This window comes from Lactuca saligna, chromosome 5 (assembly GCF_052625555.1).
Source record: "Lactuca saligna cultivar CGN05327 chromosome 5, ASM5262555v1, whole genome shotgun sequence".
Lineage (NCBI taxonomy): Eukaryota > Viridiplantae > Streptophyta > Magnoliopsida > Asterales > Asteraceae > Lactuca > Lactuca saligna.
This window is the reverse complement of record NC_136421.1, coordinates 69,292,949-69,312,833: the sequence shown is the minus strand read 5'-3', so window position 1 is coordinate 69,312,833 and position 19,885 is coordinate 69,292,949. Positions and strand designations below refer to the sequence as shown.

The window sequence follows — 19,885 nt, the reverse complement described above, 5'->3', positions numbered from 1 at the left end:
AGAGAGAGAGAGAGAGAGAGAGAGAGAGGTGGGGGGCACCGGTCTATAAGGTTTTATTATATATCAATTTAAAAAAAAAACAAAAAAATTCATTAAGGGTATATTGGTAATTTCATATAGGTTTAACTATAAAACTTTAACAGAGTTAATCAAAAGGACCAATATTGGGAATCAAACCCATCACCTCACACTCACAAACCAAAATATTTACCATGAAACTAGAAGCTTTCTTTTGTTATAATTGCTCAAACATTTTGTATATTGTATAATACTAATTATTATTATTATTATTATTATTATTATTATTATTATTATTATTGAATAGAAACGTATAGAACATCAGGGTAAAATGGTCATTTTGGATCAATCAGCACATTCAGTCAGATGTATAATCAAACAACATGGTTTTCTTACTCAATCATAATTTCTTATTGAGACAGACATTTCTCAGTCAACACTTTCTCAGCCAGCAACTATCAAACGGGGCCTAAATTTTAATGTATAGTTTTTTCTAATTATTTTCCCATAATATGTTGTATATGTATTCTCAATCGGATATGGTTATCAGATATCTATATTCTCAAGGAATTCGATAAATCGTCTTCGTACAATTACGTTATTATATAATTATATAAAAAAAAGTTCCCAATTCACCGGTTCTTGCTCTTGATTGGACCAACTATTTTTTATTTTTTTTTTAAATTTTCTTTTGTGGTTTACTTATTTATTTATTTATTTATTTTTATCTGCTCCACTTCATTTACGTGTTGCCCACCGTCATTATGACCCAATAAAAACGTGGTTAGTGTGATGACACAAGTACCACCGCCTTATCTCTTTTATCTCTTTCTTTTGGATGGTTCCCACCGTTGTAACACCCTAAATACAATCGGAGGTCATTGCCTCATTATCCGACAATGGAAGAGTCTTAAAATCCATCAAATAGATGTCATATACATGGATCTAACACCGGCGGTCACCAACTCCGATCCTGATTGCATCTCTCTGTTGCCTCGAATTTGTTGTGAACATTTGAAGGCAATCATTTTTTCTTTTCTCTGTTGCTTCATCCTCTATGTTTTCTAAATCTTAGTTTATTGTTTTCTTTCTAGTGCTTAGTTTTGGCATACACATCGATATAGCGACAAAAAAGTATACAGACGGTGGATGTGTCGGACAATTTTAATTCCTGTGAAGCATAATCGAGGAACCAACATAAAAATGACTGCCATGAAGGTAAGGAATTGTTCGATACAGGTGAAATTTATGGTCTATTATTATATAATTATTGTTGTTGAAGACTTTAGTTCTTCATGTGAGCCCTAATATTTTACAATTTCTTGCTTTATTGTTCATGATTTTGGGATTGGGCAGATAATCTGCGTTGTTGGTGTTCTTCATTCGGATACGCCCTCCACCGCCATCGAATTTTACCACCGAAAGGGATTCCTTATGTTGGGTAAGTTACTTCCATTCGTAGGTAATGGATAACTTTGTGTCTTCCAAATCCAACCTCTCAAGAAAAATTAGTATAATGTTTTCTACAAATCATTGGGACCAGGAGATATATACTCAATGCATTTTTATATGATATATAGTTATACCCATCAATCTCTGAATCTGTATTCGTGTATTTCTGTTACGTTATCTCAAGTTATTCAATTAGTCTTTAGTGCTTACTTATCTTATTGGATTGTACAAATAAGTTCACATAACGGAGGTTGAAGAAGAAGTGACGCTTCTTAAGAATCTTCTCATGCAAACATTGTTGTAAGTGAAATGTCACTGACTTTATAGGAAATTTCAATTCTTTAATCTTTACCAAACTAATGATGTAATGTTTTGGTACTCTACAGATATCTTGGAACAGTTAGAGAGGCGGAAACTTTAAATATTCTTTTGGAATTTGTTCCTGGAGAATATTTCCATGTAGGATCTATATATCAGGTATGTGATTCCTTTTCGTATTTTACAAATTGATTTCTGATTTTTTTTTTCAGTAACAAGCAATTGATTTTAGGTAAAATAGGGTTATTTTGTAACACTGAATTATGGAGTAGAGAATGGTTAGATTGAACACTAAAACCAAAAAATCTACAGGTCAGGAGAAAGAAATTTCAATCGGCCCGTTGGAGGTAGTGGACATAGATGCCAATATTAATTTCCCTACTTGGAAACAATGTTAGATTCCCCCACTTGGAATTGGAAGAAAGCAATACAACTTGGATGTGTTAAAAGTAGGTAAAAGGGGTATTTTAGGTGTCAAAGGTTGTCATGACCAGTTTCCAGTAATTGTCATTGAATGAAGACCTAACATCCATCCATAAAAGGTTAATGGTTTATTATATTCCAAAGGCATTATTGATGTTACCAATTATATTCAATGCTTATTTTGAGTTCACTTAGGGTCCTATGAAGATTGTTAAAAATAGAAAATCCAACAGCGTTGTTAATCCATCTGATGGATCAAATTTATAATGTTAACAATTCATTTCTCCATTCAAATAATAACAATCAAGTGATTATGCTGATCATATTCAAACCAACTCAGTTTTCCACTTTTCTTTCAAATAGTTGAAACTTTTTTTTGGGTTTACTTTTAAAGATCTGATTCGTTTGCTAAATTCATTTTACTTTTAAAGATCTGTACAGGTGGTGCTTCCATTATGAATGCAAGTTGCACAATTGAAAGCGCAACTTTATAAGATCAGAAGATCACCCACTAAAGGGATATTAATCACAGGACTTACACATAATGGATCTGGGATTTTAGCAAGTTAGGTAAAAAAATTGCTGATCTGGTGTTTATTAACTTTATTTTGGTGATCTTCAATGCGTAATGAAGAATGATCATTTTACACTTACTTTCAAATAAAGAAAACCAACTAACCCAACTAGATAAGTCCCAAATCAGATTCAAACAATAATCATATCAGTTTCCGTTGGTGAAGTTAACCGCTGTACTTGCTTCTTTACTTTGTATTTTAATTTTGTTTGTGTGGGTTTTCTTTATTTCCTTCAAATTGAGTTATTTCTTTTTCAATTTAGGTGAATTTTGTTGCTCTATTCTTTAACCAGTATCAATGCTTGCGAAAGAAAGTTTAAAACCTTTAGGTGGATTGGGTTTTCTTTCTCTTGGGAAATTCCTTCTCAGGCATTCTTAGGTTGTTGCAGAAGCAAAAAGCTCAGAGGATTTTGCTGTTTACTAACAGTTGCTGGAACATCACTTATAACTCAGAAATTAGCAACATACTTATAGTTTTTAACCATAATATGAACATACTTTATAGGTATGAAATTGTAAGACTTTGTATGTATTTTGTTTCTACGTATAAAGAAAAATTACTAGAAAGCTATTATTGGCAAACTACCAATCAAAATGCACCACGTTTACACAATCAAACAAAAAACAAAACTTCTCGGGAACCATGCAAAACTCTTCTCTAGTTGAAATAAAAATATGATATTATAAACTTGTAATGTAGCCTTTAATGAAATGACCAGTGTAGGGAGTCCAAATAATTAAATGAATCCATCGGACATGCTGGCTAAATGTTCTTTCCCCAAGTTACTAAATATAAAGGTAAAAGTCAATAATAAGTTTGAACATGTCAATTTATGAAATAATTGAACAACTTTAAATTATTAAATTCAAAGATAATGACACTTGTCGAAATCTTTTCAGCCCACAAACAACGGAAATAAAAAAAATTATTACATTTGAAGGTCTAAAATGATCCGATTGTTTGTATCAAAAACAAAAAATAGATTATATATTTATAAAACATGGGCATACATCGTAATTATATATAATATTAACCTACAAATTACATGTATTATTTTGCAAAAGATATTAATGTCTTAAAAAAGTGTCTTTTTTCCGTAAACAGTATAAGGTTACTTTATTTGGCAATTGTGATATTTAATTTCTCATATCATTATTTTTCGTAAAAATAAGTTATTCAAAACAAAAATCAGTTAAAATCAGCGTGCTATTTTATTTCATTTGTTTTTCATGGAGTCTTCAATATATTGCGTTATCCTTTCGTATTGCCTTTCACTTAAAACATATATGTGACTAGTAAGATTTTTAATAATATTACTATTTTGTCTTTATAACTTTTTGTTGGACATATTTTGTATTACACTAATGATTGATGTCCGATTAAATATAATATTGTATTTCTAAATTATATCAAAATAATTATATTGTAGCTAAGCTGATTATATTAAATTATTAAAAGAACTAGTTTATAACTAGTGAAAACCATAATTATTAAATTAATTAAATTTCCGTACTAAAAATTTAAAATTATTAATAAATTATTAATTAAGAGAGTTTTTAGTTATATAAAATTATAATCGTTGATTTAAATAACTATATGACCTTTTAATATGTATTAATATTATTTTAATTTTTATTCTAATTTTGTTTAATTTAATGTAATTATAGTGAAAAATTGAAATTTGAAATTTGAAATAGAGAATTAACATGTGACATAACATTAATTAGGATGCATAATAATGTGATACGTGACAAAAGAAGAATCAACCTATTCTTTTATTAAAATAAACTAGTTTATAACTCGTGGAAACAACGATTATAAAATTAATTAAACTTTTATAGTAAAAACTTAATATTATTAATCAACTATTTTAAATAAATTATTAACTAAGAGATATTTTTATTAGTTATGTGAAATTATAATCATTGATTCAAATAAATTATAAAATTCATTTTTAATATATATTAGACATTTTTTATTTCCGAATTAATAAAATCAATAATTTAAAATTTAAATTTAAAATAAAGAATAAATACAATGACAAATAGCATCATATTAATGATGATGTCTAATAAATTTAAAATGAAGAACTAATAGATTGACAAGTGGTAACACATTAATTAAGAAGTCAAATATGATGATACATGATAAAAAAAAAAAAAAACTACTCTTTTATTAGTATATGGATAAGTATTTTATAACATGTGTCTTAAAGACATATATAAGAAAATATTAATTGACAAATAATACCCTAATTAAATGTAAAATATATTAATTATAAAGAATATTAACATAATTTAATGTAAAATTTATTAATAATCTCCATAATAAATGTATTTTTTATTTAATATATATTAATTATAAAGAATATTAACATAATTTAATGTAAAATTTATTAATAATCTCCATAATAAATGTATTTTTTATTTAATTATGATAATATTTTTCATAGTTAATACCTATTTTTTGAACAGCAAGCAAAATATATATTAACACAAAAAAGAATTTAAGCGAGAAGCTCAACTCAAGATATAACAAAGTTTAAAGAGAGAAACATTCAACAAATAAACAATCAAAATTATTATACTTAAATCTACATTTGATCTAATTAAAAGTGCTAGCAAAAATATCGTAGGCCATCAACATGATCACTTGCATATTGTTTCTGAAAATCATTAAATTTCACGTCTTCCAAATCACCCAAAGACTAGAATAAATAATCGTCAATATAAGTTTCTTTCTTGTTTATATGTGTCTTTAAGGCACATATTAAAATATCCATAAATTAAATTAAATTTACTAAAAGTTTAAAAGTTCAAATTAATATGAATGTAATTTGTTAGGTAGATCTCAAAACTAAAAAACCATATTGTAAACGGTAACAATAGATGATTACAATATATTTTTTTATCACAATAATTTATTAACGAAAATAATCTAATATAAAAATATGATATGTACTATAAGTTATAATGAATTACAACATACTTTCAATACTTAAAAATACAAACATAAAAAATCAAAGAAAGAAGAAGATACATGCATAATACAGCAGCGCAGACAAAGAACACTTAGGAAAGTGTACAAATAGGTCAAAAGGATAACGGAATGACCGGAAGGACCCCACACCTTTTTGCTCAACTCTCAAGCATTCATTTTCATTCATTTTAATACATATGTATATCATATATCGGCGCTAATACTCAAAAAAATAAACCTAATTTACTTAATACCTAACATTCACTTGATCTTCATAAACTGAATCGTTTGATATACTCGTTACATTTTGTTAAATTTCTACCCGGATCTCTGTTTTCTTTCGTTTTGTTTGAACAATTCGTTATTTATTTATTTTTGGTTTTACCTGTTAAATTGTTGTCAGTCGATCGGATGGTGTTTTTACAGTGATCGTCGACGGCTGCCGGCGGATTAGTTGTTTTTGATATGACGTTTATGATTTTTAGTTTAATTATCGGATCTCATAGTCTGTGTGCTTCAATCAGCTCTTGATTCAGTCATCGGTGTGTGTGAGAGAGAGAGAGAGAGGAGAGGGAGTGTGGTTTTAGAGATTAGAGAATGGATTTGGATGAATTTAGGTCGATTTTATCGAGTTCAGGACTTGATGTTTGGGGAATAATCGACGCGGCGATAAACGTAGCTTCAATGGAATATTCCGGCGAGCTCAAGCATCGGAGAGACGGAATTGTGGAACGACTTTATGCACAGCAGCAGTGTCGCAGTTGTGACATGAATGTAAATCCTCAGCAGCAGCCGAATGGCGTCGGTCGGACGATTACAAAAGAGGTAAACGACGATGAAGGAGGAGGAGGAGGAGGTGATTCTCCTTTAACTCCGCAGTCGATTCCTCAAGATGAGGAAGAAGATGAAGAACAAGATCCATACGGGGGATTATTCGATGATGAGCAGACCAAAATTCTAAGGATCAAAGAACAGCTCGAAGATCCACACCAGGTTTAATTCCTAATCCCATTTACCTCTACTCACTTTTTTTTCTCAAATGGTTATGTTGTTCATGTAACAGAGTGAGGATTCCGTGATTGACTTGCTTCAAACCCTTTCCGACATGGATCTAACGTTCAAAGGCCTTAAGGTAATCGAAACCTTTTTCTATCTCTTTTCCTTTAATATCGATCTCATGAATCAAAGATAGTGATAATATGAATTCCAAAACTTTGATTCAGGAAACAGATATAGGAAGGCATGTGAATCGACTGCGTAAGCATCCATCAAACGAAGTAAGAACACTGGTGAAGCACCTTGTGAGGTTAGTCATTTTGAATTCAAACAAATATGGAAAATATATCGTTGACTTATATAAAACTGTTAAACTTAAACACCATTTTTGTTGTTTTTCATTGTTACAGAAAATGGAAAGAATTGGTGGATGAGTGGGTAGGTTCATCCCACACCGATCTTCAACATTCTTCTCTAACAGGTAACACTTGTTTTATAAATCATCACATTCATCTTCAATTCTAATTGATTTCATAATTGCTTGAAAATTACAGATGGAGACTCACCTTTAATACAAAATATACAAAGGAAAGGTCAAAATGGTCAACAACAGGTGAAACTGAAACAGAGAATCTAAGAGTTTTGCTTTCTTTAAATCACAACCATCTAATAATTCAAGTTTCTCTACAGGGCCCCGATTTCGGCTACTCTCCAAATCCACACAGTTAAGTATCGAATCAAATCCAATTCAACTCATCAAGAGTCTCATGTGGAGTATAATTTTTGATAAATTCATTGGTCAAAATGAAATAATTGTAGATTGGAGTCCTGGATTTGAAAAGATGAATACTGAAACAGACATGAGGCCAAAAAGTGTGATTCCCAAGAGAGAAACACCCTCAAGACCTGTATCCCAATCTTATCCTCCCATGAATGCTTCTGCTTCTGCTCCTCAAAATGTAAATCCTACTCCTTCACATATTTATAATGAGTGGAAATTAGGTAGATTTAATGTCATGATAAAAATAAATAAATAAATAAAAAGTAGAAAGTAGGTTGTTGTAGTAGAAAGAAACGAAAGTAAGATGCTATATAAACGACTATGTGAAAGAGCGTTGCTATTTATTACATTTAGTATTATTTTAAACGACAAATTTGCAAAAATGGTCCCTGTGGTATACCGAAAATTGCCACTTGCGAGTTTGATTTCTGTAATAAAAAAATTGAGAAAAGAAAATACAAAGGGGAAAATCATCATTTAAAAAAAAAAAAATTAAAGCAAATTGGACCAAACTCGCAACAAAATCAAAGTTTTGGACCACTGGTGCAAGTCCAAACCTTTTTGGACCAAAGTGGCAATTTTCGACATACCATAGGGACTATTTTTGCAAATTTGTCATTTTAAAATGATTACAAGTTAGTCGGGACTTTTACAGCGACCACGCAAAGAACAAAACATTGAACGTGATCGGCTAGCATCGGCTACAAAGCGGCTTCAAGAGAACTACCAAGAAGTCCAAAATGGTTTGTTTATTATTATTATATTTTTATTATTTTTTTTTGGGAATGTTATATTTATCACTATTGTTTGTGTTAAATGCAAGAAATAGCAACACATTTTCATAATTTTATTTATTATAAATCTTTCCAAATGGTAGAGTTTTCAAAGTACAATGCTTTAAACTAAAAAGAAAAAGGCTAAACGCAACAAAGAACAATGTAGTTTTATTTATCTATGTGTTATAGCATCCTACTTAAATTTCTTTCTATTACAACATTGTAATTTCAAAACAAAATTTCTTATCAAAACATTATACTTTCAAAAAAATCTTTTCAATTTTAGCCATTAAACATTCTTTATATTTGAATGATATTGTTAACAAGAAAATGTTGCTATTTCTTGCAATGTTGTGATAGAAAGAAATTAAAATAGGATTGCTAAATACACAATAAATGAAAGTATGGTGCTATTTTTTTGGGCTGACATCATCATTTATCTATTGTGTTTGCTGAAGCGAAAAAGCAAAGGACAATACAAGTGATGGATATTCATGAGATACCAAAGCCAAAGAATGGTTTCATTGCCAAGAATAAAGGCAATTTTCAAGGGAGACACCATAGATGATGTTTTTTTTTTTTTTTTTTTTTGCCCCTTTTTCCTTCTCCATAAAAAAAATAGTTTTCTTATCTTCTATAATGGTGGTAAGTCATATTTTCCAAAGCTTAAATGACCATATCTAGAGCAATCATGCAATGTTCACTTGTACCCTTATGCTTTAGAAGTTGTACTTTGCTCTAAGTTATTGGAAATGATTGTTCTGAAAAAAGACTTACCATTCTAATTCTATCTACATACTGTAGTTTTATTTTCTACTACTTTTTTTTTTTATATGGTTTTGGAACTCACTTTGGTACTTTAAAAAGCTATTTTGTAAAAGTATGGGTTTTGGGTTCCTTTTGTGTTTTTTAAATTTTACTATTTCTCATTAAAAATCAGTTTTGTTTTATTCTTAGAAGTAGCTAATTTTGGAGTTGTCATCTTCATTTCTTAAAAAAAGGATTTCGTAGATATACTTGGGTTGAATACTAAAACTAACAGTGTACTTTCATTAATCTGTTTATTATAACATCGTATTTTCATTTGTTTTTATTATAGCATCGTAGTTTGAAAATTGTACCCATTATCAATATAAAGTAATTTTTATAGCTATCATTAGTTAGATTTTCAAATATATTTTGTTAATAAAGAAAAATAAAATATAATGTTATAATTGAGTATATTTGTCTTTAGGACATCTAACCCCACGCAAAAGTACTAGTTCTTGTGTGTGTGTATATATATATATATATATATATATATATATATATATATATATATATATATATATATATATATATATATATATATATATATATATATATATATATATATATATATTATGTTTTTTAATTTAAGCAAGAGGCAATTGAACCAGTGATCCTCAATCTTTCTAAATTCACAAATTAAGTTTTTTTTTTTTTTTTTTGTCTACTTTTCATCTAAATATAATAAATTAATACATATGCAATGAAATCATCTTCGGTTCACATAAAATAAGTGCGGTGATTTGTTTAAAGTTACCTTTTTATATTGTTTTTTAGTTTAATATTATTTTTGTTATCACGTTATTGATTTGAAAGTTAATGCGTTTCTCTTGGAAAGAAAATCTCACTATTCATTCTTATAAAGTAAAATACTTTAGATGTTTGTTCGTCATGGAAAATTAAATGTGTTTATTGTTTAACTCAATATAAATTCTTATATTAGGAAACAACTTTATTTATTTTTATTTTTTTATTTTTGTAAATTATTACTCAATTTTAATTAATGAATCTTGTACATAACATATCGCCCTTTAAATACTTTAATAAATATTGTTAAATCAAACATTGAATTTTGATTAATGAACAATCAAGTGTAGCGTGCGTGGTGTATTTAATGTTCCGATTTTGTTCACATGCAACCAAATATTGAGTTTTAAGTCTTGATGTAGATATTTAAAGGATGTGCAAGTCATGATGTAGATATATTAATAATGAATTAGTATAAATTGTTTTTAAATTATTTTTTAAGTAACAACTGTCAAAGGATTATCATTCATTCCTGAAAATATTAGTTAAATATATATAAAAAAACATTAGAATTAAATTCAATTACCTTATCATCTATAGTCGTTTGAGTGGTCATTATCCATAATAATACAAAAAATATCACAAATAGAGCAAAACAAAACTGTGGGCTCAGTACAAGAACACAAGTTGCATACCTTCTTCGCTGAGTTGTTCGTATCTACTTTCGATGGTAGACCATTTTTATATCTCAGCCAGCTAACATTTGACTTGTTGATGCATTATGAGTAAATTACACGAATAGTCCTTATGGTTTAGAGCAATTTACGTGTTTGGTTTCTAACTTATTTTTTTTAGTTCAGAAGGTCTCTATTGTTTATTTTTTGTTACGTGCTTGGTCCCTACTGTTTATATTTGTTACGCGCTAGATCCCTGTCTTACCTAAAAAGATTATTTATATAAATAGAGAAAATTGTGGGGTAGTTAAGCTAAGGTGTGGAGGTGAGATTGGAGGTGAGTTTATTTAAAAAGAAAATCTTTTTAGGTAAGACAGAGATCAAACGCATAACAAAAACAAATAGTATGGATATTCTGAATTAAAAAAATAAAAATTAAAAAATAAGTTAGGGCTCAAATGTATAAATTACCTTAAACCACAGGGACCATTCGTATAACTTCATTAATTCATTCTAGAACTATATATATTTTCATTACTTTTCAAGCAATTGTTTATGACTCCTTTAAGATAAATTCCCACTTGTTGCTATAAAAATATGATCTAAAGTTGATTTCTTGTTATTTTTAGAGTAAATTACTGAAACCGTCCCTGTGGTTTGGTCAAAATTGCACGTTTGGTCCCTAATTTTTTTTTGCACTCGAATTGTCCCTGTGGTTTGCTTTTGTTGCGTTTTTCATCCCTGTGGTTTGGTAAAATTTGCATGTTTGGTCCCTATCTTTATGTATGTAAGGGACGAAAAATGCTACAAAATCAAACCACATGGACGAAAAACGCAACAAAATCAAACCACAGGACGATCTGAGTGCAAAAAATAAGTTAGGGACCAAACGTGCAATTTTGACCAAACCACAGGAACGAGTTGAGTAATTTACTCTTATTTTTATTAGTGTAACTCTCAAGTTTTAATGGTATTTGTTTTCTTTAAAGTCAAAATGTAGTGTTTTTTTTATTTATTTTTGCAATCATTTTAAACTATTATTTCACTTTCATCAACCAATCATTCCTACTAAATAAGAGATATTAAGACAAGTACATATTTGTGCATATATCATGCTCCTTGTTACTTAAATATACGGAAGAAGCTTCATTTAATTACATTTCGCCTTGAAGACGAATAGATATTAGAAGGTTTTCTGTGTTGATGACCATTCTAAAAGCGATTCACAGTGAGAGTTATTGCAAAGTTGATTATTATTTTGTGTAAAAATGTCAGAAAAACATGGTTTGTTTGATAACTGGAATACATCATTTTCGTCAATTTTATGATTATATATTCAGTTTCGTGAAGATATGCAAATATTAACTTGTTAATTTTATATATAAGATAGACATGGACTTCTTTCTAAAGATTCTTAATGTTGCAATTTTCTAAAAGAAAATTCTTAGTCTCACACAATATCTATCTTGAGGTATATACCAACTAATCCACAAAACTTGTTACTAATTTTTTTTTTCTATTTCCTTCCATTAATGAAATTATGGAACACAATTTTTATTTTTTTATTTTTTTTTTCACTTCCATCCATTTCTTTTTTTTTCCTCCTTAAGTTGAACTCTAATGGTATAAGCTTACTTTGATTTCTTTAACATCTTTATTAAAGTTATGTTTGACATATCACAAATAGATAAAAAAAATTCAATTTTTTTAGATTGTAATATTTGGTAAACTAAAAATTAGGTTATAAGCTAACTTTATTTTTTTTAAATGGCTAGCATATCAACAAGCCTACGAGTTAGTTTATTATTTTTATTTTATTTTATTTATTTATTTATTTAATATTTTTAAAGCATCTTAAATATAGTATTTATTAGTTATAAAACTGATTTATTTTATAGTCCTTTATATATCATTTTACATTTCCCAAACTAATTTATCAGTTAATTTTTACCAAACCTTATTTTTATTAACTAGTTTATCAATTAATATCTTATCAACTAACAATTAACTTCATTGGGTTATAACATCATAACACCATTTTAACAGGAGAGAGATAGAAAGAGAATTTAGGCAACCAATAGAAAATCACTTTGCTTCTAATCATGGTCACAACAAGAAGCAACACAATTAGATACAACAAGAAGGGGAGGGGGGAGGGGGGTGTTGATGCTTCTTAACAGCGTTGAGAATGCTCCACATCAGCAACAACAAGATACAACATGACTCATACCATATGCTCTAAGAAAAGTTTTTCCTCTCCACTTTCACTACCATGTTTTCATCGAGGACTTCTATTCTCGTGCCCCTTACAAACATCTAAAAGGGATTGAAATTGAAACTCTCGTACTGCAAGTCTAAAACCGTTAAGATTTGAACTGTTAGACCATTTCTACAAGTATACCACATTGGAACCAAGCACAAGGCATATTTTGTCTACGTTAGGTCACACATAATATCCGAAAGTAAAATGAAGCTCAACCAAAAATGACTTCTCATAAATACTTATCCAACCACCATGAATGAAATTCATTCAACACAAAATAAATGCAATTTATAACTATCAAACATTTCCTATAACGTGTTACATGAACAACATTGAGCAACTCATTACTCTCTCTTTCTCTACAAACTCTCCTTAGTACTTGGCACTTTAGAGTCTTCGGGTTCTTGCTTATTGACTACACTTACATCCGAAGACTCTCCTACTGACTCGGGTTCGCTTTTCAACTCCGTTTCAAATTCTTTTGCCGCCTGCTCAAATTAAATTTTGTCATAAATAATTTTTAGAACGTGTTTGAAATAATGATATCAAGCGTGGGAAAATGAGTTATGACTTAATGGGGAAAGCCTCATTTATCTGACTTTCTGTATTAAGTCGTTCTTCTTGTATTAGGGGTCGGTTGTATATCATTCAAGCTAAAGACTTTGATTTTGATGATAAAAAAACTAAAATCGAGTGACGTTCAAATATGCATTCATATAAATAGCAATAATATAAACTTTGAGCACAAATGAAAGGTAGGCCCTTTCCAAAAGTGGAAATTGACAAACCCTAAGAAATGTCAATGTTGTAAAAAAATTAATATCGTGCACCTTCTCTTCTTCTCGAAGTAAGTTATAAAAGGAAAGAAGTTGAGAAGAGTGATAGATACATGAAATAGCAACACACATTCATTATTTGTTAATCATAGTTTCATTTCTTACTTTCATTTTTTTTTGTTATCAAAACATTGTACTTTAACATATATACTGAATTATAACATTGTGGTTTAAAAATAAAAAAAGTATCATGGCATTTTACTATGAAAAGCTTACCTAATAATAGCAGTGAAAATTGCTTTTTAATTTGATGACATTGTTATAATTAGGTAGACTTTTATTCTTTTCCATGAGTTGGTGTTCTATATGGGATAAACAGTTTAAAATTTTGAGAAAATGAAATCACACTTTGAGAAATAGAAGGAAAAAAAATAAATGAGCAAAAATTTGTAAATGACTTAATAGAAAAGACTCGTTTCCCTTCTCTATTAAGGAATTGTCTGAATGCAATCAGGTTGCTGTATCTCAAATAATGAAACACAATAAAACCTTTCAATAAAGTGGTTTCCTTTCCATTTGATGAGTAAAATCGTATGATCTGATTTGATTCAATTATATGTCGATTGTTCATCTTCAAATTCTATTCAGTGTTTCGTGAGTGTCAATTATTTGGAATATGACATGAAATTGTAGTTCAAATAAGCAATCGATATTAATCAATAGATACGTGAGAATCGATTAAAGAAGTAAAGAGACCTGTTGGAAGCTCTTGACCGTTTTCCCAATACTGCGGCCAACCTCCGGCAACTTTTTGGGACCGAAAACGAGGGCGACGACGCCAGCAATAACCACAAGCTCCGGCACACCAAGTCCGAACAAGCAGGTACAAGATAAACCCTTTTTCTTTCCATTGAGCAGATTGGATCTGTTTCCATGGGCGATGGTCAAGGGTTTGAGGGTGTTGGTGAAGAAAGATGAATTGGAAGACGAAAAGGATAAGGTTTTTGTTGATGGTGAAGTGCGATTTATGATGGACGGCGTGTAGGGTAAGGTGAGAGTTGGTGCGGCGGAGGAAATCGCCATTTACGACTGGTCTTTGGCGGCGGTGGATGTTTTGTACTTTTTGGTGGTTGGTGGTGGTGGTGGTGTGGCTATCGGAAATGGATTCTTGGATAAATGAATGAGGAAACTGTGGGAAGGATTTTTGTGGCTGACCAGGACGACGTCGTTATATGCCTAAAACATCTATGTTATCGGTTATCATAGAGGAGAATGTCCTGTAATGGTAAAAGACCGAATTGCGAACTAGAATTTTCACTAACAAAAAAACTTTAAAAAAGTTTTTATTCCAATGTATATAAATTTCGAAAAAGTTATTTTTTTAATTTTTTAAATCTTCTACTAACGCTTATTGGATAAAATTTTTTTTTGTTTAAAGAGAATTTTGCTAAGATGTTATAATTTGTTAAATAACATTTTCAAAAAGGTAAAAAACTTACATCGGAGATCATATAAGACTGGAGGATGTGGTGCTACTGAAACCGTATTTTCTTCCTCGCCATATAAGCGTCATGTTATTTTTTTACCAGTGTGGTTTCTTACCACACCAAGGGAGTGGTGCCACATATTTTTTTTTTTGTTTTTTTTTTTTGTTTTTAACTATTTCAATTTAATAAAACTTTTTTTTTTAACTATTTTAATTTAATAATTTTTTTTAACTATTTGAATTTAATAAAACTTCTATTTTAATTAAAAAAAAACATAATTTTTCATTATTTGAAAATTAAAAAAAAAAACATTACATTGTATTACCAAAAAAAAAAAAAAAAAAAAACGAAAACCACACACATGACATTTAAATAATCCTAGAAAATTATAAAACACAAATAAAATAACTAAATCAAACTACATAAAATCGTGAAAAAAAAAACGAAAAACACACACATGACAAGAGATTATGTTGTGAAAAAAAAAAGAATGTTAGATATGTATATATAAGAAAGAAAAAGCAAATAAATAAATAAATAAATAAATAAATACCCGACAACCGACGATCCTCCCTTTTTTCCTCTCAACCAATCAGAAAACGCAGCACTTAAGGACTGCAGTGCGACCAAGACTGCACCAGACCGCAATCTGGGGGCGGTGTTCTTCGTCTACGTGGCACAAAGTGCGGTCTGGAACCGTACCCACACCCTGGAGCCCGTAAACTCATATATGGAACTCATGTGTTTATGTGAATATGATGAGAGCCCCTCCTCACTAAGCCTAATCATCATTGACTACAACAAAGGCTCACCATCATCTAATGGGCCACTTTGCTATTGGATTCGACCCAAAAAGACAATCAGGCCTCTAATCTGCTGCATAGAATAAACACATTAGTTGTTCTATCATGTTGTTGATTTAGTCAAGTCACATGTTTTTATTTGATAACTACTTTTAACTAGCAGTCCTAAAAATCCATCTACGACCACATTTTTACTTTTTTTAAGCTATGATTTTGATTATTTAATGCATCGTAATTTGCATGAAGAAATATAAGGAAAATTGATCGAAACTTCTCGGTTCCTTCATCTTCATTCTTGAAAGACTAATCCTCTCAAATTGGCTTCTATGAATCTCGTGTTTTCATTCCTGACCTCACCATGTCACACCTCCATGAAATACCATTGTTAACCCTCAAAGAATCGTTAGCAAACATTGACCAACTTCATTAATTTCTCATCGCCACCAATAACAATGACCAAATCGTCATCACCAAGCTTGATGATCAAACAAAAATTGTTGGGTTTTATTAAAAAAAAAAAAACAATCTACAATAAACTACAAGTTGACTAGCGGAAAGTTTTTAAAACAAATAAACTTAAATCCATTTTAAGCCACCAGTGATCATTTTGCCAAGCATGAAAAGATTAAATAAACCATATAAAGAAAATATTACAACCTTTGAAGTCTTTGATTCCTCTCGGTGGGTTGAACGTTGATGAAGATGACAAAAATACAAAGGAGGGCCCCTCTATAATGTATCCACCAAACAATGATAAACTACTTCAAGAAGCTAGTCTTCATTTGTCTTAAGCACTTTTTAAGCCTTAAGAACTTATACCAAATAAGTCTTGAGGAGAAACAACTTATAAACCCTTAAAATCTACACTATACAATGCAAGAAAGAAGAGGGAATGGAACTAGAGAGCTCAGAGTGTTGGGAGGAAAAGAAGAAAAGAATCATATGAAAAAACTAGCTAGTTTTTTGTTATTCCTCTTCTTTATAAACTTGAATAGATATACTAAAGCACCATCCCTTCAACTAGTCGAAGCATAACCTTTTATGACAAGAATAGGATGTTAGAAGTATGACCAGAAGCAAGCCTTAATGTGACATCCCTAATTTTAAGGTTTGAAAAAGCTTTTCTTTATACTTACTTAAAACAAAGTATTATTTTATTAATGCGGAATTTATCCCAACACATTTACTACGTGAGATATTATTAATATCAAAGCATTTTCGAAAAAAAAACATTTTTCATTAATAATTAAAAGCTTGATATGTTATAACTGATACAGAAATATAAGCATAAACTAGTCATTACATACCTTACAACCATTCATTTTATTAATAGCTTAAAACTTCTCTATTCTCTCAACATATTTAAAAATTCATTATCTATATGCCTTCGTACTACTACCTGTGATACAAAGAAACAAAGTGGATAAGGCTGAGAAGCCTGGTGAGTACATATGGTTTTTAGTCCACAATAAAAATAATTACATTGTTTTAAATATATATTTCACAAGAAACAAGTAACTCGATTACCCGTTCTCGTTATGTAACCTACCAAAAATACCTAGTAAAATTTTCATTTTTAATTAAGTCAAAACTATTCATTCATTATTCCAAAAGACGATCAGAGTAAAAGTATTCTCAAAACATCATAGTAAAATCATAAACAATCATTGCGGAATAATCTCCAAGGGATGTAGTGCGATCAAGCTCGACCCTTCCTTTTGAAACCAGTTGTACCTGAAAACGTTTTAAACATAAAGCATAAACACAAAGCTTAGTGAGTTCCCCAAAATACAACATACCATTCATACAGTTGCCATGTGCTACCCCCATGGTCTTTTCCTTGGAATGTCATGGGCTACCCCCAGGGTCTTACGACCAAGTGCCATGGGCTTTCCCCATGGTCTTTCCCTGTAATGCCATGGGCTATCCCCAGTGTCTTACAACCAAGTATCATGGGATTGTATCTTATCTATACTAAGAACCGATCATGATCACAAGATATCAGATTTGATATCTATTCTATACTTATCTATATCATTTCCTAATATAAAAAAGATTACAAAGAATAACTAATTATACGTTGGCGTCGATGTAGATGTTGACGCTGACAAATATAGTGTAGAGTGTTTGACTCATCAGATCGTAATGTGTGACCTTACAATTTCCCCTTGTCTGATGATGTCAAGACTAATCTCCAATGAATCCTTCAACTCCTGCTCTTCCTGAGAGTAAGATTGAAACTTTAAATTCTTTATCTTTAACGAGTGCTCCCCCTGAGAAGGTGAATGACTTGAAGTTGAGGTAACATTTATGAATCACAATGGACGGACATCAACTTTAATGACTTGCAGATGAGAATGTTGATGTCAGATTGACCTCCCCTTAAAATTTGCTTTTTCTTTTAGATCAACATTTAGCTTCTTTAGCTGGTAGTTTCTTCAGTTTTAGTAAGATTTTCCCCCTTTTTGATATCAATAGCTTCCAGTCTAGTATGATTGTGATGTCTCCTGATAGTGTAGGCTTAAACTATCATTCACTGACATAGTATTGCGAGATCTCATCAGCGTGCGATTTCATATGTCAACTTATTAATCACTTTTATTAGAAGAAAAAAGGCAAGAGTGGTATGATGCGTGTAATACATTCTGGTATGAAATGTACCCATCGAAAAAGAGTATCAAAGTTTTATCAGTGTATGGGTAATATCGTGAATCATTAACCTCTTAATAGAAGAATTGTTGGGAAAGAGTGGGTATCTGTGTGATGTCGAAATATTACTAAACCTAATTTTACCTACTTATCTAACTAGCTATTCGACTAAAGGCAGTGTACCTTTTCGCAAATAGTATAACACAAGCAAAAGTAAATTGGGTTTATCTACTAAAAATTAATCTACTAAAAATAGTATAACACAATCACAAGGAACAATTTTAATTAACTAATTTATCTACTAAAAATTAATCTAAAACAAGCAAAAGTAAATTGGGTTTTTATCCGAATTTGCAAGTTCAGACAAACTTGTTCACTCAACTATCAAATTCAATCAATGACTAAAAACACTTCTGTTTAGTTCGAATCCACTTCTCCTTAATGGTTAGCTACTAACTATGGATAATTCACGTTGGTTACCAATTATATTATTAGCAATTTAAGTCCAAATATACTAATGTCTAACTAATTCATGTAAAACTATGAATGGTCACACATAATTTAACACAGATTCAATTACGAATTATGAATAAAGCCATGTAAGATTGATTAAGAAAACATAGTTATGGTTATAATCTATGTTCTTCAACACAACTAAATTTAATAACTTTAATTTCTTATCTAAGATTGGTTCGATCCTAGCTCTAGAAATCTTATGGTCACTAAATTACTAGGTATCAAGTTCATGTAAATTAATAATCACTAAGCTACACAGAACATGAATTCAAGCAATTTAAGTATCAAATATTAGCATGCTAGGTATTAATAATCAAACACAAGCATTTAACCAACAAGTAAAATCCATAACTAATAAACTAATCCATGATTTGAAGTTTCATCTAGCTGAAGAGAAGCAGCTAGATTTAGCTACTCATGACAAAATTAAAACACACAAACTTAATTAGTAAACACATGTTTGAATGTACCAACTTAAGGTAAAGTTTATCTCCAATCTCTCTAGAAGTTTCCCAAATTCGTAAACACCAAGAATTTATATAGGTTTTGAAAATTACATTGCTCACATCGTGAGACAAGGCTTCTCATGTCATGAGCTTAGCCATAATCCGTATCGAACACGGATTCTGGCCTCCGAATGTTTATCTTCTAGAAAGTTATCACTCACGTCGTGAGATATGATTCCTCACGCCGTGATGTTTCATTTTGGCTGAAAAATTCATCTTTTAAGCTCCAATCCTCTAAAGTTCCAATCCTTGTCGCTTTTGGTCCTTTTTCTTCAAGAATGCTCATTTTAGCTGCAAATTACAATTAATTCTTATAAGTACCATTTATCTTTGCAAATA

The 19,885-nt window shown here is 30.1% G+C and overlaps 3 protein-coding genes across 10 annotated transcripts; 2 read left to right on the top strand and 1 right to left on the bottom strand.

Annotated features, from left to right (window-relative positions):
* Positions 1–807: 807 nt before the first annotated feature.
* Positions 808–3,352, top strand: LOC144997246 (Protein kinase superfamily protein). 8 transcript variants are annotated; one of them, XR_013659750.1, is made up of 7 exons: positions 808–1,038; positions 1,120–1,236; positions 1,375–1,459; positions 1,707–1,770; positions 1,857–1,947; positions 2,653–2,781; positions 3,049–3,352. XR_013659750.1 is itself a non-coding variant. In XM_078957107.1 (6 exons), the coding sequence occupies exons 1-6, from the start codon at positions 811–813 to the stop codon at positions 2,668–2,670; spliced, it is 603 nt and encodes a 200-aa protein (XP_078813233.1). In that variant the 5' UTR covers positions 808–810; the 3' UTR covers positions 2,671–3,352. The 8 variants fall into 8 exon arrangements, 4 of the variants coding, with proteins under 4 accessions (XP_078813233.1, XP_078813231.1, XP_078813234.1 ...); XR_013659747.1 differs by having other exon boundaries at positions 2,643–2,781; XR_013659749.1 differs by adding an exon at positions 2,101–2,330 and having other exon boundaries at positions 810–1,038; positions 2,653–3,352.
* A 2,549-nt stretch (positions 3,353–5,901) lies between these two features.
* LOC144996888 (putative mediator of RNA polymerase II transcription subunit 26c) lies at positions 5,902–9,411 on the top strand. Its single transcript, XM_078956665.1, has 9 exons — positions 5,902–6,758; positions 6,829–6,897; positions 6,989–7,071; positions 7,172–7,242; positions 7,316–7,374; positions 7,452–7,485; positions 7,581–7,720; positions 8,198–8,285; positions 8,777–9,411. The coding sequence occupies exons 1-9, from the start codon at positions 6,363–6,365 to the stop codon at positions 8,884–8,886; spliced, it is 1,050 nt and encodes a 349-aa protein (XP_078812791.1). The 5' UTR covers positions 5,902–6,362; the 3' UTR covers positions 8,887–9,411.
* A 3,603-nt stretch (positions 9,412–13,014) lies between these two features.
* On the bottom strand, positions 13,015–14,825 carry LOC144997764 (sec-independent protein translocase protein TATA, chloroplastic-like). Its single transcript, XM_078957633.1, has 2 exons — positions 14,342–14,825; positions 13,015–13,297 (listed from the first exon to the last, which is right to left on the bottom strand). Exons 1-2 carry the CDS (start codon positions 14,666–14,668, stop codon positions 13,169–13,171), a joined length of 456 nt encoding a protein of 151 aa, XP_078813759.1. The 5' UTR covers positions 14,669–14,825; the 3' UTR covers positions 13,015–13,168.
* Positions 14,826–19,885: the final 5,060 nt, after the last annotated feature.

What these genes read in the sequence shown, in the direction of transcription:
- LOC144997246 (XM_078957105.1), top strand. Translation starts at nt 811, where the DNA reads ATGACACAAGTACCACCGCCTTATCTCTTTTATCTCTTTCTTTTGGAT. An exon ending in AAAGGGATTCCTTATGTTGG is followed by an intron (nt 1,460 to 1,706) that starts GTAAGTTACTTC and finishes TGTACAAATAAG; the next exon opens with TTCACATAACGGAGGTTGAA. An exon ending in CTTCTCATGCAAACATTGTT is followed by an intron (nt 1,771 to 1,856) that starts GTAAGTGAAATG and finishes GGTACTCTACAG; the next exon opens with ATATCTTGGAACAGTTAGAG.
- LOC144996888 (XM_078956665.1), top strand. Translation starts at nt 6,363, where the DNA reads ATGGATTTGGATGAATTTAGGTCGATTTTATCGAGTTCAGGACTTGAT. An exon ending in AGCTCGAAGATCCACACCAG is followed by an intron (nt 6,759 to 6,828) that starts GTTTAATTCCTA and finishes TTCATGTAACAG; the next exon opens with AGTGAGGATTCCGTGATTGA. An exon ending in GTCAAAATGGTCAACAACAG is followed by an intron (nt 7,375 to 7,451) that starts GTGAAACTGAAA and finishes GTTTCTCTACAG; the next exon opens with GGCCCCGATTTCGGCTACTC.
- LOC144997764 (XM_078957633.1), bottom strand. Translation starts at nt 14,668, where the DNA reads ATGGCGATTTCCTCCGCCGCACCAACTCTCACCTTACCCTACACGCCG. An exon ending in CGGTCAAGAGCTTCCAACAG is followed by an intron (nt 13,298 to 14,341) that starts GTCTCTTTACTT and finishes TAATTTGAGCAG; the next exon opens with GCGGCAAAAGAATTTGAAAC.